We start from the raw sequence: 20,655 nt of genomic DNA on the forward strand, positions 1-20,655 counted from the left end.
CGCAACATGAAAAAGACTTAAGTCGTAGGACCAGATATGTTCATGCTTATTTCACGAAAGAAAGAGAAAGAATACATCTATACATTCTCTCTCTCTCTCTCTCTCACGCTCTCTTCCTCTCATCCTGTTCTCCTTTTTGCCCTTCACTCACAATTGTCCTGCAGCAAACCAGTCAAGGTAAACACTAGGTTTTTAGGTAGAAATGGTCAGGAACTCATGGTTGACAACAGTGATGGATCATTAAACCAGCAGTCCTGTGGGCTGAGTCAGAACTCCAGGAGTGGAAAAAACCAGTCTGCAAACCACTGCAGTTACTTGATGGATATACTAGATCCTCAACATGATAAAGTATACTTTAAATATGGTATACTATATATATGCAAATACACTACACATACATAAACATTATTCTTGACATTTTAAGTAGTGTGATTGAAACACTAATAGAAAGTATTCTCTAATTATAAAACATGCAGAACTTAAAAATAATTCTCCCCTTCCTAAAAAGCTGACATTCTGGAGAGCAGTAGTGGCAATTAAAAAAAATCATTGTTGTTCATTTAATTTGGCTAATAAATTTGAAATGTTTCACTATATATAGGTGAATAAACTCAATATATGGTGCTGCTTATCCCTGGATACCATGCTATGAAATCTCATTCCAGGCTACTGGCAAGACTCACGCAGTGAAGTCTTTCTAAGGCAGAGAATCAACATAAATAGCATCTAAATTTTAAAGGGGGCATTCTTACCTGTTTGGTAATATCATATACTATGACAGCTGCAGCAGATCCACGGTAGTACATGGGAGCCAGTGAATGAAACTGTTTAAGAACAATGAATATTTTTAGGCCAAAATCAACACATTTTATGCAACCCCAAATTAAATATAAAATTTTCATCCTACATTAGCCTTATAGAATCCCTGAATTTCCCCTAGTATTTTCCCCAGGAGCCATATTAGGCAATAAATTCTCCTCCTTGACTGCACATGTGCTTGTGGCTTATAGACCATGAAATTCACTTTTGGGCTAAGGCCAAAAATAAACTTTATTTTAAATGTTCCTGTTCTATGAATTTTTTTTTCTCTACTGCTCATTACTTATTTAATATGACTGACCCAGGGCAATCTCATTAGAATTACTCAGTGGTAAGAAAAAGATGCTTGCCGAGTGGAGGAAAAGAGGAGACTGGCACAGGTCACAAGACCCTCACCGTGTCCTTAATGAGGAACACTGAGCAAGGGCACCTCCACAACCCGCCCTCAGCCTGCACGGCTGCTGTCCCTCAAAGGCACACGGTGACACACACAAGCTCTGTTCCAAAATGTGATCAAAGCAAGACTCGTTGATCACTAGAATTCTTTCTCCCAAAACAGGATAGATAATTATGCTGAGGATACTGCACAGATTCTATGTACTTTCTGAAGAATAGATCTTTGAAAGTTGAGTAGTCATAGACAGCTCAACAGAAAAATGGACAAAGGATATACACAGATAAGTCTCCAAGGAAGAGACATAAATTGCCAATAAGTATTTTAAAAATTCAATTACAGCAAAAGAAATTAAAATAAAAGCATGAAGAGGCATGTGTTAATTTATTCAGTATTAAGAAGATTTATTATATTCATTGTTAGTTTGGATTTGGGCAGGGGACCACTCTCATATGTTACATGGGAATGTATTTTAGACCTTCTTGGGGCATCTGGGTAGCTCAGTGGGTTAAGCATCCGTCTTGGGCTCAGGTCATGATGTCAGGATCCTGGGATCTGAGCACTGAGTTGGCCTCCCTGCTCAGCATGAAGTCTCCCTCTCCCTCTCCCCCTCTGCCCTGCTTGTGCTTTCTCCCTCTCTCAAATAAATAAATAAAATCTTCGAAAAAAAAGAAAAAGACCTTCCTATGAAAAGACTCTCAACATCACTTATCTTCAGGGAAATGCAAGTCAGAATTACAATGAGATATCACAACTGTTAGGATGCCTGCTATCAAAAAGACAAAAGACAACAAGTAATGGTGAGGATGTGGAGAAAAGGGACCCCCGATGCACCTTTGGGAATATAAGTGGGTGCAGCCACTATAGACAGGACTATGAAAGGTACACAAAAAAACACATAACTATATGATCCAGCAATTCCCCTTTTGGATATATACCTGAAAGAAATAAAATCAAATACCTCGAAGAGATCTCTGTATTTCCATATTCATTGCAGCATTACTCACAATGCACAAGATATCGAAACAACCTAAGTGCCTACTGACTTAATGAATAAAGAAAATGTGGTGTATGTACATACACAATGGGATAATATCCAGCATTTAAAAAGGAAATCCTGCCATTTGCAACAACATGGATGAGTCTAAAATATATCATGCCAAGTGAAATAAGCCAGAAGTAGAAAGAAAAAAAATGCATGATCTCACTTATATATGGGATCTTAAAAAGTCAAATACACAGAAGCAGAGAGAAGAAGGGTAGTTACCAGGAGTGGGTATGGGAGGGAATTGGGAAGTTGGTGAAAAGGTACAAAGTTGCAGTTATATGGGATGAATAAGTTCTAGAAATAGAATGCACAGCATGATGACTGTGGTTAATTATATTGTACTGCATCTGGGAATTTGCCAGAAGAGTAGATTTTAGGTGCTCTCATCATTTACAAAATATGCGAGAAGATATGTTAACTAGTTTGACAATAATAATAATTTCACTATGTCTATGTACATCAAATCATTGTGTTGTATAACTTAAATATATAATTTTTTAAAGATCTTATTTATTCATTTGAGAGAGAGCGAGAGCAGGGGGAGTGAGAGTGGTAGAGGAAGAAGTAGGGCTCCCCACTGAGCACAGAGCCCCACACGGGGCTTGATCTCAGTGCCCTGGGATCATGATCTGAACCAAAGGTAGACTGAGCCACCCAGGCACCCCAATATATTATTTTTATTTTTAAAAAAAGAGATACTTTCTTTAAAAGCCATTGTGGATGATATATACCAAAAGTTAAAATGTGCATATTGTTTGACCCAGTAATTCCACCTACAGGAACATATATTGGAGTGATCATCACATACAAAGATACTCATCCCTATGTTATACATGGGAGCAAATATTTGAAAACTAATGGTTCACCATACAGAATCCATTAATGGTATCTGCATATAATGGCATATTCTGAAATAACTGAAATGATGGTGAAGATTTTTATTTATAGGAAAAGATTACATACTGTTAAAGGAATTTAAAAAAAAGTCTCAAAGCAGCCTATGGAGCATGCTACAATTTAGGATAAAATGTGAGTGGGTAAATCTATGTGTACAGCTATAACAATGTTTCTCAAAATGTTAAATGGGATTTCCAGTGATTTGTACATTTTTCTTAAAAGAGTCTGCATAGCATTATGCATAGCATAAATGTTTACAATGATTTTTTAAAAAAGAAAATTGCCTTTTAAGTTAAAAAAGAAAAAGCAGTAATTTTTATTGGAGAGTATGATAAGGAGCAGAGAGGGAAGGAAGGCTCAATCCTGAAGCTTTTCCAGTGAACGACAAAACCCTTGCTCATTCATGTTTATTTCCCACACAATACTTATCACTGAATAAAGACCTGCCAAAGGGAAATGATCCTATTTGGGGATATGAAGCACATCAGTTCCTGAGATTTCCCTTTTAATGCACTGAAGAGAGTTAGTGTGGCACTCTCAGGAGTGTGGAAGGAGGCAGCCTCTTTCTCACCTCCCCAGCCCCTGTGCAAGCCTCACCTTGGACAGAAATTGCTCTGGTGCCTCTGTGGTTTTTTAGAAAAGGGAATGTGTTGGATAGAGCTCAGGATGAACCCAGGAGTTCCCAGCTGACAGCCTTGGCCACTCGCCAGGAGTCACTGGAGGACAGGGGGCCATTTACCACCCATGCCTTTCATCTCCACTGCCCAACACTGTGCGTTTGTTGTAATTGTCAGGCATCAATAAATCTATTTTCAATACATCCTTTGGAAATCCACTCCCCGGTATAGAAAATAAAATCAGAATTCCTGCCCAAATGGAAGAAAAAACAATGTATTTTTGAAACATTCCTGCTTTGCTAAGGGTAGGGAATGCATATAAAGTGTCCTTTAGCCCAACTATATAAAATGCCTTTTTTTCGAAATAGCTTCTGTATAAGAAAGGTCCACATAAACAACACCATGTAGGTATAAAATTTATACTTCAAATATCAAGATATTCGTGAACTTAAGCACAGAGAGGAGCAAACTGTGGGCATCTTCTTAAGACAGAGTTCATTTTCAGCTCTGATACCACCAACTGAATCTGAAATGGTCACTGGTGTGCAGATCTCATGAATTATTGAATAGATCTTTGTATATAATGCATTACTTGTTCTTTCCTTCCTCCAAATGGAATCATTTTGAAATAAATCTGTTGGTGAAGCTACTTAAATGACTTTAGTGCCGGGGACTTGGGGTTTTAATGAGTTAAAAGTTCAAGTCTCAGTTCCAAAACCCAATAATGTATTGACCAAAGGATAATATTAGTGGAAGACAAAAAGATAAACCACTTCTAGCCTACAATGTATATACTCTTCCCCATACAAATATAAAAACAAAAGCACCACAATTGGCTTTAATACTCAACATGACATAATTCAATTTCCGTTGAGCCCAAATTAAGACTGATGAAAACACTCACATAAAAGATTCTTCTAGAAATACAGTTTCATAATCACAGGAGGTTGCTATAATTTTTAACTCTCACCTTAACGAGTTCTTTGAAAATTAGCAAGACAGACGCCAATTCAAAATCCCTTCTTCCCTAACTATCCAGCAAAATATCTAGAATACCAAATTAAAGTGCTCAGATAACTCTCAAGTGGCATTTAATTATTTAGAAGAAGCACAGGGAATTGTGAAAAGTCAATCTGACTCTCAAAAGAAATGTCCTTATTGTGGGTGACTTTGTGTTTTTTAATTGTTGCATCATCTACAGAATAAAAGAGAAGGGAATGGTCTTCTTCAACCTTCTCAGACTTCTCAGCTTTTACAGATAAATGCTAACCCTGCGCTCACTTCCAGCAACTGGGAGAAGGATAAGTGGGCATAACCTTTCTGGAAAGCAATCGAACAATGAATATCAAGAGTCTTGAAAATGTTCACACACTGATTCAACAATTGCACATCTGAAGGGAATGATCCAAGATGGTCACAAGGGAACCAGAATTCACTCCAGAATACCAATAATGCTGAAAACCTGGAACACACTTCAATGTCTAGCCATCAGGGGCCAGAAACATAAATTTGTCTAGACTCCCTCTGAGTCTAGATCTCTTCATACTCTGCCCTTAGCCATACAATGGACTGCTGGGCAGCAGTGAAACTCTCATTTCTGAAAAATATATGAGATGGCACAAGAGACAAGTGGAGCAGTCTGGTACTTCCCAAGGGTCTTCTACAGAACCCTGGGCTCATGAGGTGATTTTTGGAAAAAAGGTTTCTTGGCCAAGTAGGTTTCAGAAATGCTATATGTAATAATGATCTTCTAGAGATTTACAAAGTATTATTAGTACATTGAAGGCTCTGAAAATTTCTGTAGTAAAGAAAACTATTTGTTCCAGTTTTAACTTAGACTACTCAATTTTTTTTAGCCTTTTTACAAGTAATATTTATTAACATCTTGAGACCTAGTATGCTCAGAATCCACACTGAAGGCAAAGTATGAAGAGATCTAGACTCAAAGGGAGTCTAGATATCCATGCCTGGCTCTATTCTGGTAAAATGTGGGTAGCGGTGTGGGAAACAAAAGCAAAAGAAAAAAAAAATCAATTTCCTTACAATTTACGGTCCATTGACAAGTCCTTGAGACAGGCAGAGTGACTCTCCTCTAGGAACTCAACTGTCTCCATGTTAATTAATACTTTAGCTTAATATTAGCTCAACCTCCAGGATCCTGTAAGTCTCCTCTAACATATAAAAATTCCTTTGGGGGCACCTGGGTGGCCTAGCGCTTGAGCATCTGCCTTTGGCTCAGGTCATGATCCCCGGGTCCTGGGATCAAGTCCTACATCAGGCTCCCTGCAGGGAGCCTGCTTCTCCGCCTGCCTATGTCTCTTCTTCTCTGTGTCCCTCATGAATAAATAAATAAAATCTTTAAAAATAATAAAAATAAAAATTCCTCTGGAAACTTTCTTTGTCTCTACCCCCCTCCCCCAAGATATATGTTAGCAATCATCCTTCCAAGCATATGGCCCACTGATAGACATCTGAAGGGTCTTATGACTAAGATTTTACTAGATAGTGTAAATGGCCTTTTCCCAACAACAGCTAAGCCCCTCAAGGTCCTGGAAACCTTGCTTCCAAATTCCTCAGAGACTTATGCTATCCCTAACCCCCTCCTAACTGGAAAGTATATAAACAGCCATTTCTCATGACACCAGTGCAGCTCTTTCTGAAACTCGGGTCCTGTCCTCATGTTTTAATAAAACTACCCTGTTTGCACTGAAGATGCCCCAAGAATTCCTTCTTGACTACTGGCTCTGAACCTCAATTTTTTCATGTCAGTTAGCAGTGAGGGTGGAGTCAGTGGTGATAACTAAGGTTTTTCTAGCTCTGTGACGATCCTCACGGCCAAGGTACGACAGACTCTGGATAGAACCTCCTTCCTTTGCCCTGCTCTTGATTCTTCCAGGTGCATTACCTACAACACAAACCTTTCTTCCCTTCCCACACCACCCCATTCATGTGTGCATGCACACACTAGTCAGCACACAGTGGAAAGTATTCCAGGAAATATCCTAATCCTCCAGACCACCCAGTCTGCTTCAGGAAAAATTCCTTAAATGCAGGTTTGTGGAATCATAAATTCCATAGCAGCAAAAATTCTGCATGTCAAGAATGAGCAGTAGTGGAAAACACATAAAGTTTCCAAACAAGGACAGGCTCCAGCTGGGCTCTGTCCCCCAGACGAGAATTATCCAAACCAGACCGCTCTTGCATCAAGTCCAGTAACTTGTAGGGATTGGTTATGTGCTATGATTTTCAGAGGACACTGTCCCTGGTGAGTCACTTCAATGCAACCAGGGAGCCAATGCTGGTCGGTCTCTGATGCCAGCACACAATCAGAAATTCTCACCATCCCACAGAACCCTGAGGCCATGGACAGTCAAGGGCAGAAACCAAAACATATCCCGTGGTTCATTAGGATTCAAACAAAGAGATAAGTGGTAGAGGAAAATTCCTGACATTCCCAACATTCTCAGCTGGCAAAAGCTGAATGGAAAAACCATTACTGACTGTTCTTTCTGTGCCATTCAGAAGAACATTTCTGATTTTTACACAGACCCTCTCTTTTCCACAGAAAAGCAGAAGGCCTATATAATATGCCCAAAATAATATCCACTTTATGGATGTCCTAAAATCCAATAGTAAGTAAAGCTGAATAGAAAAAGGGCTGGGAAATTATAAGGCAGACTATTAACAATAGTTATTTCTAATAATGCCATCATAGGCAGACCACTACTTGTAATATGTCCAGATTTTTCTTTAATTTTAATAGGACACACTACTTTTACAATGAAAGGGGATTCCCACCCCCCTTCTTTCTTCTTTCTTTCAATTTGCCAATTAAAGTCAAAGAGCTTCCATGGCATTCAGGGATCAGGGCACTGAAGCAAACATATCAGGAGGAAGCTGGGTTTTAGAGGTAACCTGATCTCTATTTGCCTCCTTTTTGACAAAGTAAGGTGCAAACCTTCTTTAGTAGACAATGATACAACACAGATCCAAACATCTTTCTACAAAAAAAAGGGGGGGGTTGGAGAGTAGGGCATGGGTTAGTGTTTTTGTAAAAGACAAGGTAATGAACTGGCATATTCTGATCCTTAGAATAATGCATAAGACAGAAGTCAAGGTTTTGAAATGATGTAGAAGTACATTTTTTCCCACCCATGTAATACCCAACTACAGAGAACCTCAACTCTAATTCCTATCTGTTAGCAAACCAATGGAATTTCCTAAAAGTCCACAACTCTGCCCCACCCCGTCCTTAAGTTCTCTGCATTTCTCATCCCACACAGCCACCATTCATTTAAAGGAAATGCCATGAGGTTTGGTCATGGCTCCCTTTCCCTCTGTACTCTGCTCAGGTTGCTCTGAGTTTTCCCGTCTGTATACAGCCCTCCTGTTCACGATAAACACCCCTCTTCGAGAGAATGGGACAGCAAGCAAATATCACCTGGATCAGGACAGACCTTGGCCCATGGGCCCCAGAGCAGGGCCTGACCCTGCGCTCTCTGGCAGTGTTACCTATCCTGCAGTCCTGCCAACATGGTACCCGAAGGAAAGCCTGCCTTGCTGGGCACCCATGAGGAGCTTCCCAAGTCTGTGACAGCACCTTGGTAGGAAGAGATCAGATCCACACAAGACACACTTGCAGGCATGTGGTTTCATTCACCCCCAAAAGCACCAGGCACCCAAGCCTCTGTGCTGAGTTCACCTAGTGTAGCCTGCAGAGCCATCTTTCCTTGACTGGTTATCTGGAAGTTTCTACTGGAGTATTTGGATACTGCAGTGGCCTCCACACTGGCCACACAGCAGCCAGAGGGATTGTTTTTAACTTCTGAGTTATGTCATTTACATATATCATCAAATCTATTTTTGGTTTTTTAATTGTGGAAATTTTCAACCATACGCACAAGAAGAGAGCCTGGTACACCGTGCTTCCATTCTCTCGTTTCCTAGCCTCAAGATCAGCCTGAACACATGACCCCTGGAATGTTTCCACCTCCCCTCCCACCTCACCCCTTACGCTGGAATCTTCTGAAGCAAATACTTGACGTCATATTATGTTAGCCCTAGAGCACAGTGGTTTTTTTCTTCCAACAAAGTCAAAGGGTGGTGTTTTTTCAAAATCATTCTAACTTACTAAGCATAAATCTGAACTCTGTCCTGTGGTGTCACTCAGGCACCCAGTCTTCCTCCCTCTCTTTCTCCAGGCCCTGGCCTCCTCCCTGCTCTCCAAACATGCAGCCACATGGAGCCCTGAAGGTCATCCTACATGCCTTCCCCAGCCTGGACCCTCACTCACACATGTCATTCATGTCTTCAACTGCCACCTCCTCTGAGAACCTTTCCTGACCCCTTATCTGGATCATATCAGGGACTCAACAAATATGTAACAACACAACACATGTGATGAATCAATAACCCTGTGAAGGCAGGTTAACCAGGTAAGCTTGTTCCCATTTTACAGATGAGAAAAAAGGCTCATAATGGTTAAGTAAATTGCCCACAGACACACAGCTCTTAAATGGTGTCACCAGACCTTGAACACAGATCTTCTGACTCCAAATTCCATGATCTTTCCATTTCTCAGTTGCTTCTCTCCAGTGAAACATTGCATGAGTTGATGTAATGCAGATATGGGCTTATACTAAATGTTTTCACTCATTCAACACTTGGTACATAACAGGTACTGTTCTAAGGAGTTGGCAGATAGAATAACAGCCCCAAAGATATCCCCATCTTAATCCCTGGGACCTGTGACTACATTATGGTACATGGCAAGGGGGCATTGAGGTCCTAATGGAACTAAGATTGTTGACCAGCTGACCTTGAGATGGGAAGATTACCCTGCATGATACACTGTCCAGCAGCCCTGCCTATGCCTTGGTATTGGCCTGGTAAGTTCTTCTCCGACTTCTGACTTTCAGAACTGTGAGTGAGTGAACTTGTGCTGTTTTGAACTACTAAACATGGGGTAATCTGTTACAGTGCCCCTAGGAAACAACTAGAAGGTGAAGAAGGAGGGTGGGGTCAGGCTACATTTTCAAAGGGGCTCTGGATAGAAATGTCTCCAAACAGCGAGCTCTGCGTTCTAAGGACACTCGAGCTGTTCCTACAGAGACATGTCCCTCTGCGCCTCCTCGGGAGCACGCTCTTCTGTTACTCAGTGACGACCATGTGCCCAATTTCCTTGTCACGAATGACATCCACAGGCTTGGTAGGCCCTTTGGTTTGTACTTCAACCAGATTTAGGAAATTAGGTGCACAAAAGTGAAAAGGGAGGGAAAAGAGAAGTGGGAGTGGAGAGGAGGCCAGGGGAGGCGAGAGGACAGAAAACATGACCAAAGTGCTTGTTAGGCTCCTCCTGGGCGCAAGCCCGGCCTTCCCGTCCTCAGGGCTGCCTGCAGCCTCTGCCCCCGACTGTCTCCAACCCAGGAGGCACAGACAATGCTGTGCAATTAGAAGCCATTCAGGGCCTCCCAGACCAAAGTCCAGCCCCGTGAAACATCGTTCCCTGACTCGAGAAATGTCTTCCTGCAGCGGCGTGGCCACCAGGCCCGGAACACGCCTGGAACGTGGGCAGGGCAGCCCGGGAGCAGGGAGCCCGGCCACTGGGAGCAAAGGACAACGCTGGGGTCTGCTGTGACAGAAGGGGGCTCCACATCCTCACCTTGAGAGGCTTGAGGCTCCACACTCCCTCTCTGCTGTTCTTGTCCACCTCCCGCCTCCCTTCCTGTAGCTCTGGCCACTGGCCGCAGGCTCGGGTGCTGGGAGTCTCCCTGCGGACTTGCTACATTTATTGTATTTATTTATTTTTCAGTCTTTCATACCATTTTATTTTCTCTCTTCAACCATAATAATATGATATCCAAATTTTGTACCGATTAGAGGGTCGGTAAATACAGGCTTATCCAGCCCACTTACAGGCCAAGGCAAATGCTGCTTCTTGAAATGGTCCCACCAGGGAACCTCTGCTCATCCAACCCAAGTCGCCCCCTTGCCCGGCTTTATCTTCACTATACTGTATGGCCACTTCATTGAATCTCATTCCATTTATTTTAAAATGCAAACACATCCCTTGTCTTTCTCTCCTACATCTCAAGTCCCAGTTTCCTAAATGATGCCCCCGCCCCCATGTGGGCCACCCCTGGTGCCAGGTGTGCCAGCAGAGGTGCTCCAGCCCCCTCACACTGCCATCACGGCAGGGCCCTCCTCCAACGCCACAGTCACACTTTCCTTCCAGCTTCCGTCACCAATTTTTTTTTAAGATTTTATTTATTTATCCATGAGAGACACAGAGAGAGAGAGAGAGAGAGAGAGAGAGAGAGAAACATAGACACAGGCAGAGGGAGAAGCAGGCTCCATGCAGGGAGCCTGATGTGGGACTTGATCCTGGGACTCCAGGATCACACCCTGGACCAAAGGTGGCACTAAACTGCTGAGCAGTTTTGGGTTTTTTTTTTGAAATATTTTTGAAATATCCCTGGACCTCTTCAGCTGTACCGCTTTTATTTATTTATTCATTTCTTTAGGATTTTATTTATCTGATACAGGGAGAGAGCACAAGCAGGGGGAGTAGCAGAGGGAGAAGGAGAAGCAGGCTCCCCCCTGGGCAGGGAGCCCGACGCAGGACTCGATCCCAGGACCCTGAGATCACGACCCCAGCCAAAGGCAGACACTTGACCCACTGAGTCACGCAGGTGCCCCTGCCGTACCACTTTTAAATCAAGTGATTGCCAAGGCTCCTTCTAAACGGAGGTGACGTGGCCCAGCCCTATGGATAGCGGTAGCCCTTTACCTCATTTTCCACAGCATCTACGGGATTTGCAAGCTTCTGCTGTGTCTCCGTATTCCTTTTGAGGGAGTTTTAGGGGAGTGGAGGGGAGAGGAGGAGTATTTCCCTTATCAGGATAGCGATCTGTACTGATTCAAAGCACTGATCTCTTGTGATAGGTGGGGAAGGACAGCCAAAACCAGGTCCCAACGCTCTTCCACCAGAGGTAAAGTCCTAGGAGAGTTGATCTCTCATGGGTGTGGGAAAGGTGCACTGGGGTGAAGCAATTTCCCTCCCCAGCTAGCAAAAGCTAGCTGCCAAGGCCACGTGGAGCTGGGCCTGTATTTCCAGCCGCTGCACAGCAAGCCCAGGAGAAAACAAAGAGCAGCTCATTCTGGGCTTCTAAGAGGCCCCATTCTTCAAGGACTCCCAAAGGTCAAAATTTCCTCTGACTTGAGCCATGGTCTATGAAAAGAGAACCACTTTCTTGACCGCAGAGTCCAGGGCCCCAAGGAAAGACAGAAAGAAAGCAAACAAGTTTCTTTTGCTATTTGTCCATCCGGAGCTTGACCTCAGCTATTTGCTGCCTCCTTCCCTTCTCTTTTCCCGGGACCCGCTGAGACCCAGCGTTTGGGCCCCAGCTCTGCCTGGCTGCCCCTCAGCTGCCTCTGCACATGTCATCCTGTGGCCTAACCTTTCCCACTGTAGGAGCGTGGTAGGCGCTTGCAAAGGTAAGCCGGAGGGGAGCAAGCAGCACGGCTGCATGGGCTGCACCGCAGGCTAACCTGTCAGCTCCTAGGGCCCCAGCTGGACTGTGCCTTCTTCGGGGACCCTGCTCCCTGGAAAACCTCTGACAGAAGGAGCAAGTAAAGAGTAAACAAATCTGGGTGCTATAAATATTATACTGTCATTTTCTTCTTTCCTGGAGAGCCTGAAATATCTCAAAATTGAGGGGCAGGGAGGAGGGAGACAAGTTTGTACACTCACTAGGAGAGTCACTGAAAGCCTTTGTATCAACAGGTTTCCGAATATTATCACGCTCTCCTGAATACTGTGCATTAAGGAAATAAAGTCTGGTCCCGGGTTAGATAATATTGCTGAAAAAAGTAAATCAGCTGCAAATAATATTATTTTGAAGGCAGGTTCCTTCTTTTAAAAACATAATTTAGTCAAGTATCATACATTTCAAACCTAGTAATAGTTTGGTAAATTGTAAGTGATCACCTCACAAATATAACCTTATTTATAGTTCTATATTAATTTGTTCTGGGGAACACATTTTAATATTTCAAAGATTTAATATTTTATTCAGAATTTTTTCTTTAAGTACCATTATGAGCTCAAGGCTGCATTTCTATCCACAATTAGTGATAAAAAACAGCCTGCAACTTACTTATGACTTATACGTTAAAGGTTTAAGGAGTGGGTAACCTCAAAGTTATCTACAGATTTAACACAATCCCTATCAATCAAATACAGGCAAGGTTTTTGCAAAACTGTACAAGCTGATCCTAAAATTTCTGTGTAAATACAAGGGATGTGGAATAACCAAAACAACCTTGAAAAAGGAGAAAGTTGGAGGACTCATACTTCCTAATTTAAAAACTTGCTTAAAAAACTACAGCAATCAGGGCAATGTGATATTGGCAAAAGGTAAAACAGATCAAAGAAAAGAGCTGAGGGGATCCCTGGGTGGTGCAGCGGTTTAGCGCCTGCCTTTGGCCCAGGGTGCAATCCTGGAGACCGGGGGTCGAATCCCACGTCGGGCTCACGGTGCATGGAGCCTGCTTGTGCCTCTGCCTCTCTCTCTCTCTCTCTCTCTCTCTGTCTATCATAAATAAATAAATAAAGTTGAAAAATTTTTTAAAAATTAAAAAAATAAAAAAAGAAAGAGAGCTGAGTCCAGAATCAAACCCGCACATTTGTGGTCAACCGATTATATTAACAAAGGTGCCAAGAAAACCAATCGCACAAAGAATAGTCTTTTCAATAAGTTGTATTGAGACAACTGATTTAGTTTAATAGCAACATACAGAAAGTAAAGTTGAATCTTTTCCTTATAAGATATGCAAAAATTAACAACAAATGGAACATAGAGCTAAAGGTAAGAACTAAAACTCTAAAACTCTTAGAAGAACATATAAGAGTAAGTCTTTGTAACCCTGAGTTTGGCAAAGACCAATGTTGGTAGGAATGTGGAACCTCATACATTGTTTATAGGAATATAAAATGGAAAAAAAAAAAGAGGAATATAAAATGGGATAGCCACTTTGGAGAAGTTTTGGTGGGTCCTCAAAATGCTAAACATAGAGTTACCATAGGACCCACCAATCTCAGGCCTAGATATATTCCCAAGAGATTAAACAAACAAAACTATCTACATGAAAACTTGTACATGAATGTTTAAAGAGGCATTACTCATAACAGCCAAAAATGTGGAAACGACCTAAATGTCCATGTCTATTGAATGGATAAACAGAATGTAGTACATCCATACAATGGAGTATCAGTCAGTCATGAAAAAGAAGGAAGCACTGATTCAAGTTACAATGTGGATGAACATTGAGAATATGATGCTAAGTGAAAGAAGCCAGTCACAAAAACGCACAGATTGTATGATTCTCTTTATATGAAATGTCCAGATGAAGCAAATCTAGAGGCAGAATGCAGCCAAAGGCTGGGAGACTTGGGATGAAATAGAGAATGACTGTTAATGGGTTTAAAATTAATTGTGGCAACAGTTGCCCAATCTTAATATACTAGCGTCCACTGAACTGTACACTTTAAATGAGTAAATTATATGGTCTGTGAATTATATCTCAATAAAGCTGGGTTTTTTAAAAAGATTTTATTTATTTATTTGAGAGAGAGTGAGATAGCATAAGTAGCAAGGAGCAGGAGAAGCAGGATCCCCACTGAGCAGGCAGTCTGATGTGGGTCCCAGGACCCTGGGATCATGACCTGAGCATCCTGACCTGAGCAGAAGATTAACCGATTGAGTCACCCAGGTGCCCCTCAATTAAGCTGTCTTTAAAAAAGAGAGGTAATACTCTACATGATGATAATCCATGCAGACACAAATTCAGACAAAGGTGTTTATCAGTTAATTTTATTTCCAACTACTAAAACTCCAGGATGGTAGTTTTTTTAAGTACCATTTTTTTTTTTAAGTACCATTTCCAAAAAAGATGAAAGCATGGCTCAGCTGCTTCCAAAGTGAACCAGAGAATGAAAATAAGAAGCTTAATAAACTGAAACTTTGAGCAAGTCTAGAATGGGTGAGGCAGTGGACAGGAAAAGAGTTCCCCCATCAAGGAACAGGTAAATAGAGAATTTCACATCACAGCTACCTTCACTGGGCTCTTTCCAGAAACACAGGGAGGGACCATCTCAAGTACCAGGAAGTAATGAATATACAGTTGACCCTTGAACAACATAAGTTTGAACTATACAAGTCCACAGATTTTTTTAAAGTACAAGACTGTAAATGCATTTTCTGTTATGAGTTTCTAATAACATTTTCTATTCTCTAGTTGACTTTATTGTAAGATTACAGTACATTACATGTAACATATACAATATTGTTCATTGCCTGTTTATGTTCTCAGTAAGGCTTCCAGTCAACAGTAGATACAGTAGGTATTTTAGTAGTGAAGTTTTGGAGGAGTCTAAAGTTATACCTGGATTTTCAACTGGTGGGGGGGGTCCCCCCCGAGCCCCCATGTTGCTCAAGGTCCACTGTATTTTAAAAGCCACAGGAGGGCAAGCATTATCTCTACAGTTTTAGATTTCTTAACAGGAAATTCATTTTGGGGGCAGCCCGGGTAGCTCAGTGGTTTAGCGCTGCCTTCGGCCCAGGGCCTGATCCTGGAGACCTGGGATCGAGTCCCATGTCAGGCTCCCTGCATGGAGCCTGCTTCTCCCTCTGCCTGTGTCTCTGCCTCTCTCTCTCTCTCTCTCTCTCTCTCTATCTATCTCTTGTGAATTAACAAATAAAATCTTTTAAAAATTTTTTCATTTATCTTAGAAAAAAAAAAAAGGAAATTCATTTTGGATAAAACGTAAAGTGAGTAAAAGTAAACTCAATGGAAAAAGACTGAGCTAGATGTCTGAAAAGAAATTCCAGGCTGGATGAATGGAGCCTCCAAAGCACACAGAGCAAGAGAACCCAATAGAAGCCTATGGCAGAAAATTACGGCCACCAATTACTTGTTCACCTTTCCATGAATCCATGCCCTGTTTATGCCAATGTAGTTTTCTCATTTCCTCTAAAGGCCATGTCTCTCTATCCTTTGACTTTGGACTGAGCCATGTGACTTGCCTTGGCCAAAGTAATGTAGGTTCTGTGTCATATGCTCATTCTAACCCTAGTGTTAAGGGGCCTTGCATCTGTGCCTTGCTCCTCGTGCTTCTGCATTGCCCAAGGAGTGCTTCCTCAGATAGCTGCTGCCTCTCTAGCCCCAGAATGAACAAGCAAGCAGTGTCCTCCTTGTGTCCTCACAGCTTGAAGTAGAGCCACCTCAGCTAGAAAGCTCCATAATATTTTTGTAACATTTCTATAAGTACAAGAGTACGCACGCCACTGGGTGTGGAGCCCAACTCGAGGCTTGAACTAACAACTCAGAGATCAAGACTTGAGCGGATTTCAAGAGTCAAACATTTAATGGACTGAGCCACCCAGGCACCCCAGCACAAGAGTACTTTTAAATAGAAAGATATAAAAAAAGAATTAACAGGCACAGCCAGGTGTCAACTTTCAGGATTAATAATAGTATTCTAAATTCTAAATAAAGTGTTGTTTATTTAAGATCATATTTAGAATTCTACAGTAGCTCAATCTTTTATTAGATAATACTGGCTTACTCAGTCCTATACAGTGTTCAATTTGTTCTTAGCATTTCTTTCATTTTCGGTGTTCTATCAAATTTTTAAAAATACCCCCCCAAAAAACAGTAGTAATAAATTACATAATTCCCTACACAAATCTTTGAATTATGTCATTTTTACTATTAAGTTCAAAGCTCCATAATTTCTAGTAAGTATTGGGAAGGGAGGTCTATTTTTTTAGCCTATATATATGTTCTTCAATTTCACTTTAAAAAGCTTTAAAAAAAAAAGCTTGATTTCAGAAGTCAGGCTATTCAACTTCAGATGTATTAGTAGAGTAAGGGGAGAGTTTTTTTATTTTAACCAAAGAACCATTAATTCACCTTTGCAGAATTTGTGACTGTGGTATATTTGAAACCCAAAATTTTTTTTAAGATTTTACTTATTTATTTATGAGAGACACAGAAAGAGAGGCAGAGACACAGGCAGAGGAAGAAGCAGGCTCCATGCAGGGAGCCCAACGCGGAACTCGATCCCGGGACCCCATGATCACACCCTGGGCAGTTTAAAGTGGCGCTAAACTGCTGAGCCACCCAGGGATCCCCTGAAACCCAAATTTTACAAATACAACCATTATGATGAGGCACTAGGGCAGAGAGGCAGCCATAATACTGACTTCAACCCAAGTGAAACCAGATAATAAGATGATGCTAAAATTTGTTAATGTTAGATTCTTAGAATAAGCATCAAAATCTTCTAAGATACTAACATTTTAATGGAATTATCCTACGGATTGCAACTGTATTTTAAAACAAAACCAGAATGACTTAGAAGCACACATCTAGAAGATGGAGGTTATAATTCCTATTGATGAGACTTTTTTTTGAGGGAGAGAAAAAGAGAGGGGGGAAAGGCAGAGGGAGAGGGAGAGAGAGAAAGAACCCCAAGAAGGCTCCATGCTCAGTGTAAGTCCATCGCAGGACTCAATTTCACAACCCTGAAATGATCTAAACCAAAATCAAGAATCGGCCACTTAGCCGACGAAGCCACCCAGGCACCTCAAGACATTTTTAATAATAACATGGATATTCTAGTCCCCAGTTTTTTTGGAAAAACAAAGTAGAGAGTCAAAAGGAAACCCAGAGGGAAAGAAGGATGTGTTGACACATTATGACAGAAGTCTCATCTTCCCATGACAATTCTGACCAGTGGGAGATAGGAGGATGAAACTGGACAGACAAGTTCCTTTCTCTCCCCTGGGACCACTTCAAGCTCCTGTGTAAAACCTTCCAGAGACATCTGCTGACCTACTGCTGAGTTCCATTCACAGCTCTGTACAAAGCAGAACCAGCACAACTCATTGCAAGAGGACAGGATAAAAACCCCCAAAAGCCCACAGTGAAGCTACAACACAGGTACTCCAATGGCACTCTTGACCACTCCACACCCCTCTTGGCAGCAAAAAAACGAATGCATAAATTTTGCAAATGTTAAGCTTCTAACAAATTGGATTCAACAATCAATTGGTTGATTGAAGTGGTTAAATTTTTAAACATTTTTAACAGAGGCAGTCCAAGGATTACAATTTGCCATTGAAAAGATCATAAGATGTCCGTCATATGTGCTTGAATGAAAAGCATAATTAAGACAGCATATCAAGAATGAATACTCTCTCCCACAAAGAGAGATCCTTTTACATTTCCAGTGCTCACACAGAAGGAAGAGTAATTTTTCAAGAGTATGAATTTGTGCCACGAATGTGGTCCAGAATTAATATTGTGTATGCGAGGCAGCACTTGGCTTGATAGTTCCACAAATAAACAAATACTGAGTAATTAACACACACACTGCGTATTATCCCCTTCGAGGCCACGGAAATCTATGTCTTTATATTATCAAATCATAAATCCAAAGAGAATTTGTTTAAAATTATGAAGAAAAAGGAGAACACTAGCCGATTTCTACAAGGATAAAGAGGGATAAAAAAGTACACTGGACTCCAACAATTAATGAGACAGAACAAACAGCAAAAGGCACACGCAGCAGCATAGAATTTATTTTTAGCTCCAACATTAGGCAACGTCATTACAAGAATGATCAAATCCGCAACAAACTCCCAAAATGACTGAGAAATTGCCATCACTGGAGAGATGAGAGATTGCACAGAGGGACACCAGACAAGCACGGCCTGAGGATAGCTAAGCCAGGCCTTCATGGGTTGGAGGGATCCATGACTGCAGAGGCTGTCAGACATTTTTCACATGCTCTCCACCCACTTAGATTCTAAAAAGCATCCATCTGAAGTTATCATCCAAAATTCAGTCCCTCTTCCCTGAAGTACTAGTGTGGAATTGGACCTTGCACATAGAATACTAATAATTATAATAATAGATAATACTAACAACACATATAACACTGATACAATAACACAATAATATATAATAAATATAATATGCATAATAAAATGACATATGCAATGCTATGCTTTTAAAATTACAGACATAGCAATATAGTCACAGATGTCCATTACCTCTAATAGCCAAATTTTAGGAAAAGCCATTAGAATAATTAGAAATATGGTCATATGAAAAATTTTCTATTGCTATTTTGCTTTGAGGTGGTCAGGGAGCAAGCTACAGACTACAGTAGTCACTTTAGAGTACCAAATTTCATCAAGAGCAGTCAATTCCTTGAATATTATATCAGAATAGGTAGGGAGATGTCAAATATTCTGTTTAGATCATACAGAAATCTCTCCTCAGGAACACTGTTATTACCCAATGAAAACATCTGGTTATAAAGAACTGTGAGCCCTCTGATATGAAGTTACAACACACACAGTGAGAAGAATGGTCATCTAATGTCAATAGTGGAAATCAGACATATTGTGGGGATCATTTCATAACGTATAAAAAAATACTAAATCACTACAATGTACACCTGAAACTAATATTGCATGTCAATTGTCCTTCAATTTAAAAAGCAGTGGAAATATCTGGGTGGTGGGATTTTGGATAATTTTACTGTCAGCTACATGGCTTTTGTGTGATTTTTCTAGCAGAACAAAACTACAATGCAAAGCTCAGAACCCAGACTGCTGGATTCAGATTTCAGCTTTATGTCTCATTGGCTGTGCGGTCTTGAACAAGTTACTTAATCTCTCCGTCCCATATAGTGACCTCACTTATAAATAGGGGTAAAAATAGTCCCCACTTGAGAGTGCTGCGAGAGGACTAAGTGTGTTAGTTAGTACATGGAAGGCGCTCAGAACACTCTATGGAACATAAGAAGCCCTCAGGAAATATCCACCAGCAGTAGAAGCAGTAGGTATGCTAATACTATGCCAGCAATTTATAAAATTGACTTATTATGCTCATTAAAAGTGGCTGCAAAAGCAACTATTTCATGGGCAAAAAGTGAAAATGGGAGCAAGAAAACCTCTCTACTTCTGTGTAAATACAACCAAAAAAACCAAACCCCCAAAACCAAAAACCTAGCAGATCTACATCCTACAAATATATGTATATAGTATGTAAAGAGGAAGATATGTAAAGAAGAGATCCCTGGGTAGACGTTTTCTCCTAGGATCCATCATCTCATTTCAGAGGTCAGCATGCACAGCTGACTAACAGAGTTAAGAGGTGCTCCAGGCAGTAGCTTCATGGGTGCAAGTCTATTCTCTCAATTTAGCAGCAAAATAGAAGACATTCTAATGAGGTTAGCATTTGTAGGCCAGAAGACTCATCCTGATTAAGAAGAAAGAAACCTTTAAAACCTTAGTAGCCTGAATCTACAAATGCTGGAGTGGGGATTTATTTAAAATGAAAGTCACAGAAACACACACTTGAATTGCCAGGAGCTGATAATGAAAAGGATGCATTATCCCGAGCCCTGGATTCTCTTCCTTTGAGAGAGAGATAATCAATCATGAAATTAAATAGTATATTAGAAGGTAGTAAGAGCTGTGGAGAAAAAGGAAGTGAGTGGAGCAGGGACAGAAAAAAGACAAGTGTTGACATTTAAATAGGGTAGGTAGAGAAGGTGGCCACATGAGCCTGGATCAGACAAGGGAAAGCTCAACTTATTTTACTCTATCATCATCAGCAGCTCTGATGAAAGCTCTGAACAGGCTGAAAGCCCCCAGTGAAGACAAGCTATTGGTTATCCCTGTGTGTCACTTATCCTGACCACCCCTTTCGACTCTGACAACATACACTCTAGTTATTATACGAATATCCTGTGATGGACAGTCTGTGCTGGTATTATTTTACTTTTTAAAATCTAAAAA

At 41.1% G+C, this 20,655-nt stretch overlaps 1 protein-coding gene across 1 annotated transcript in view; it reads right to left on the reverse strand.

The window, feature by feature from the left end:
- The window catches only part of RAB31 (RAB31, member RAS oncogene family), a 131,592-nt gene that overhangs the window by 43,539 nt on the left and 67,398 nt on the right, over positions 1 to 20,655 (reverse strand). Inside the window, exon 4 of the mRNA XM_041764190.1 lies at positions 753 to 824. Within this exon, the coding sequence (XP_041620124.1) occupies positions 753 to 824 (72 nt within the window). The remainder of the gene's footprint in view (positions 1 to 752; positions 825 to 20,655) is intronic.

The sequence above is a fragment of the Vulpes lagopus genome, chromosome 1 (assembly GCF_018345385.1).
Source record: "Vulpes lagopus strain Blue_001 chromosome 1, ASM1834538v1, whole genome shotgun sequence".
In the NCBI taxonomy this organism is placed as follows: Eukaryota; Metazoa; Chordata; class Mammalia; order Carnivora; family Canidae; genus Vulpes; species Vulpes lagopus.